Here is a 4,261-nt window from a genome sequence, read left to right as displayed (position 1 = left end):
CTAAAATCATCATCAAATACTGACAATGTGGCATCTATAAACAAAAAGAGGGCATCTATAAGTATTGTACTGAGAAAGTGAGGACCTGAGGACTAGGAGTGGGCTCCAGGCACAGACGACTGGACCGCGGGTTCGGTCGGATAAACCTGAAGGAATTTTTTGAAAAAATGTCGTTGCGACAAGAATTACGGGACGGAGGGAGTACTTAGCTAAGTGCTAAAATACGCGAAAACTCTGGGCCGAAGCACCAAGGTCGTAAACTATTCAATATCCCTATATTTGATCATTTTGCATTATCTATTCAGGTAACACAGAAGATAGGCTGTGCTATATGAATGAAGACAACAGAGAAGATGTTCACAAACCATCCATGACACATGACGTTGGGAATCTTGATTTACTATGTTCATCTACATAATGTTCTTCTGTAGGCAAGTTGTTAGAACATTATTACTAGTTTTCTTTTTGAACCAAGAACATTATTACTAGTTTGTAACACCCACATATCTTATATCTCCCTGCTGCCTTTTCTCTGCAGTGCGTAAACTTGGCTCTAATAACATTGTTGTTTTTACATAATCAATTGCTCTTGCACTTCTATAAGCTGTTCAAGTGCACTTTCTTCGCTGGGTGTTGGACAAGTACACTTCTAGACTAAAGTTTGACAACTATCCATGGCAATACCAAAGATATTCGTTAGTCTCAGTCCCGCCGTTTTTGCTATCAGCGTTCTGGGGAAGGCAGGCAACCCTATCCAATTCTCACTTGTAAAGCTATTTTTGATGGATATGCTCCAAGGATAATGAGAACGATAACAAGAAATACATACAAGAAAAATACTTTCTATAGATAAGTTCCGAAAACGATGAATGGCAGGATGCTAACTAGGTCCTGTAGTGCTTTGCGTACTTGTGATTCATAATATTTCCATAGTCACTTTCTGTTTCTTGTGTGCTGACATATCCCCTTTTGTAGCCTGTAGGTTATCAAGAGGGTATGGTAGGAACTGTCAGACTCAAGGAGGATCTGAAGAACTGGATTCAGAGGAACTAGTCTGAACTTAGCTATTTCATTCACTTTCAGAGGAAAGATTGGAGCAGTTTAGCTTCTTACAGAGGAACCTAGCCAGCCAGGAACACTGGCGGCGCAAAGGGGGAAACCCTAGAAAACTGGGAGATGGTTCTAGCGTCTCCAATCCCTGGCTTTATAGCCTTACAAACCGAGAAAAGAAAAGAAGAAAATGAATACAGAGTGGTTGAGGCTGCAAGCCTTTTGCCGGAAAGTGAACAGCGATGCGTCCGAGTCGGGGAGCCGTCCGATGCGTGATCCACGGTGTCAGCTTCATCATAACTCGCGAAACGGTACGGGTGAAGGGAAGACGTTGGATCCGGGATGGACGGCTCAGCTGTCTTCGCGTGCTCGTGGAAGCAATTCAAATTAACTGAACTTTGCCTTCAGGTGTTGCTACGTTGCAGACGGGTCCTGACAGGAACCACCGGAAGACTGTATGATTCTTTTCTTGGCATCCATTATTATCCATTACAAATACTTAGCTCAGTGTTAAAACACCTGAAAGCTCTGGGCCAATGCACCAGGGTGATAAGCTCTTCAATACCTTTGACATTCTCTCTCTCAACTCAGATAACACAGAAGATAAGCCGCACAATATGAGTTAAGATTAGAGAAGATTTTCCCAGACCATCAATGGCATGACCTTGGGACTTCTGATTTATCATGTTCATCTACTTATTTTTTGTGTGTAGGGAAGTGGTCAATAGTCAGTTCATTGTTACTAGTCTGTAACGCTCACATGTCCTATATTTTGGAATCATGTTTACGTTACTTAATGTCAGAATTTCATTGCCTGTATCAAACCAAGATAGTATTAATGATAAGATGTATTGTACTCCACTTCTTCCACTGAGATGATTTTGTCCATGTTGCAGGCTTGCTGGTTTTGCAAATTAGTCTTCAGTTGGACATTCCCATCCAGTTCTTGCGCACAAGATCAAACAGTCTGGCAGATGGACAACCAGTTGGGAGCTGTGGAGACTGAAAAGAAGCCATGCTTAAGACAATATGGATAATCTAGAGTTTCTACACCGACTATGTATTTCATCACAAATAATCCATTAACATTAATTGGATCATAGCAGAAAAATTAAGTTTATTGCTTCATAAATTATGTACGTCAGATTCTCTCAAATGAAGATGAAGGTGTATGGTACTACTGCTGTAAAAACAGAGGTGTATATCTCAGTGGCGTTTTGACAGATGATATATATACAAAAATCTAATGCTTTGGAGAAAACAGTGATAAATGCAGATGGTAATAGTTTTCCTCTCGTCACAAAGTTCACATTTCAGAGGTGACAACGAAAACAAATTCTACGACGCATGATAAACATGTACCCTCTCTAACTGAGAATACACCAAAACCTTGAACTAAGGTGCTAGGCACCACTTTATTGCAGGTATCCAAACAAACAAAAAAAGTACTAGTACAGTGCTAAATTTTCCTTGCACATGAAGTCAGTCGTCTGTGGGTAACAGCCACATCGGTGGACGTGGCGGTGGCAGCAGGCAACCATTTTTGTGTCTAAAAGGACGTTGCACTTCTTCAGTCCCTTTCTCCAGGTTGAAAATGTGCAGGTAATTCTCCTCGGCAGCGATGTTGTTCAGAAAGTAGATACAGTTGCTAGACAAACCATGTTCACTGGCCGAACATGATGCTCCAAAGTTGGAAGCTCCGATGTTGTCTCCACCCAAGAGGAACACCCTATCACCAATCCTGTCCACCTTGCACCATTCCGGCCTCGAGAAGTCCATCTTATACACGTCGACCTTGTCGATTTTGTGCACGTTGTGTCCAAGAAAGACAACGACCACCATAAAGAGGTCACCACATGATTCAACCAAGTAAGTTGAAGTAAACGACATGGTGTCGGGCAGTTCAACCATATCAACTTCAAACTCGGTGAGGCTGAGCTCAGGGCTGAACTCCACTACTCCAAGGGCGTGTCCCGTGAACGTGTAGTAGACCTTGCCCCCAACAGCAGCAATGCCTTTAAGTTTGGCCATATGTATCTCCCGGGGCTTGTCATCTGCGAGGAACATGGTGAGCTCATAGTTGTAAGAGTCCCATTGGCTTCCTCCGATTCGGCACACCAACAGATTAGGCTGGTCAAGATCGAGGACCAGAACAGTGCAAGACGATGTCGAGCTAGGCTTGTCGGAAAGCAGGCACTTGCACCTCCTGGGAAATTCTTGTTTTGGGGATGGAAGGCTGATCCTCTGGCCGTCCTGAGGACGCCACAGGAACGTGTGCAGGGAAGCAGGTTCCAGCGCGAGCACCCAGCCCTGTGGAGACTCGAAGCACCTGTAGTCCTTGAGTTCATGGATGGCTGCGGTGCTCACGGCCTGGTTGGAGATGATGAACCGCGTCTGGCAGTCATCTGTACGGTTCCCAAGATCATGCACAAGCAATGGGAAGGGGCCTTCCATCTGCTGCAGCCTGCAGGCTAGGAATTTCCTCAAGTATTTCTAGCACTAGTATTCAGCAACAGCAAGCAAAAAAAAAGACTCAGCACCCGGATCTCTGGCTGCGCCTTGGCCCTTGGGTGTTCTTGGCCCCCTTTATTTATAGCGATTGATGTCGTCCTTCTTGGTGATCTCTGCCGTCTCCCACCTGGAATCGGGCTCCCAACTCCGCTGCTAGGTCGAATTCGTCTCCCTCCGGGAATCCGGCTATCAACTCCTGCACTTCAACGATGAGGAGATGCAGACCTAGGTCACGGGGGAAGCAAGAAAAATCGAATTTTTTTTTGTGGTGCTTACCAGTTACCACCAACACGGATCTCTTCCCGATTCCTCTGCTCTTGTTCCCCCCGGATGCGGATTCGCCTCCTGTGCCCACGGCCGCCGTCTCCTTGGTCGTCCACGGCGATTTGAAGGTGGGCAGGTTTTCGGATAAGGTCCGGCTCGTCTTGTGCGTTCGGTTAGACCCAGCCTGTCGGTTCGCTCAGTTTCTTCATATTTTACCCATCGGTACGGTGTCCATGGTTTTCATTTTCAGTCAGATTTCGATTAAATTCACTGAATTTTATTATTTTCAAAAGTCACTAAAATATTTACCTTCCGGTTAAAATATTTCAGTAATTTCAGCACTACGAGTTGATTCAAGTGTTTTTCAAAAATAACTTCAGAAAACGCAAATATTTAATGGGAAACGCTTGCCATCAGCCGGCGGATCGCACGCGCG

The 4,261-nt window shown here is 44.7% G+C and overlaps 1 protein-coding gene across 2 annotated transcripts; it reads right to left on the bottom strand.

The window, feature by feature from the left end:
• Positions 1-2,308: 2,308 nt before the first annotated feature.
• Positions 2,309-4,004, bottom strand: LOC119276940. 2 transcript variants are annotated; one of them, XM_037558112.1, is made up of 3 exons: positions 3,838-4,004; positions 3,591-3,757; positions 2,309-3,514 (listed from the first exon to the last, which is right to left on the bottom strand). In XM_037558112.1, exon 3 carries the CDS (start codon positions 3,502-3,504, stop codon positions 2,533-2,535), a length of 972 nt encoding a protein of 323 aa, XP_037414009.1. In that variant the 5' UTR covers positions 3,505-3,514; positions 3,591-3,757; positions 3,838-4,004; the 3' UTR covers positions 2,309-2,532. The 2 variants fall into 2 exon arrangements, with proteins under 2 accessions (XP_037414009.1, XP_037414008.1); XM_037558111.1 differs by having other exon boundaries at positions 2,309-3,762.
• Between the last annotated feature and the right edge of the window lie 257 nt (positions 4,005-4,261).

Source organism: Triticum dicoccoides, chromosome 3B (genome assembly GCF_002162155.2).
Source record: "Triticum dicoccoides isolate Atlit2015 ecotype Zavitan chromosome 3B, WEW_v2.0, whole genome shotgun sequence".
In the NCBI taxonomy this organism is placed as follows: domain Eukaryota; kingdom Viridiplantae; phylum Streptophyta; class Magnoliopsida; order Poales; family Poaceae; genus Triticum; species Triticum dicoccoides.
The sequence above is the reverse complement of the archived record's forward strand: the minus strand, read 5'-3'. Positions and strand labels throughout refer to the sequence as shown.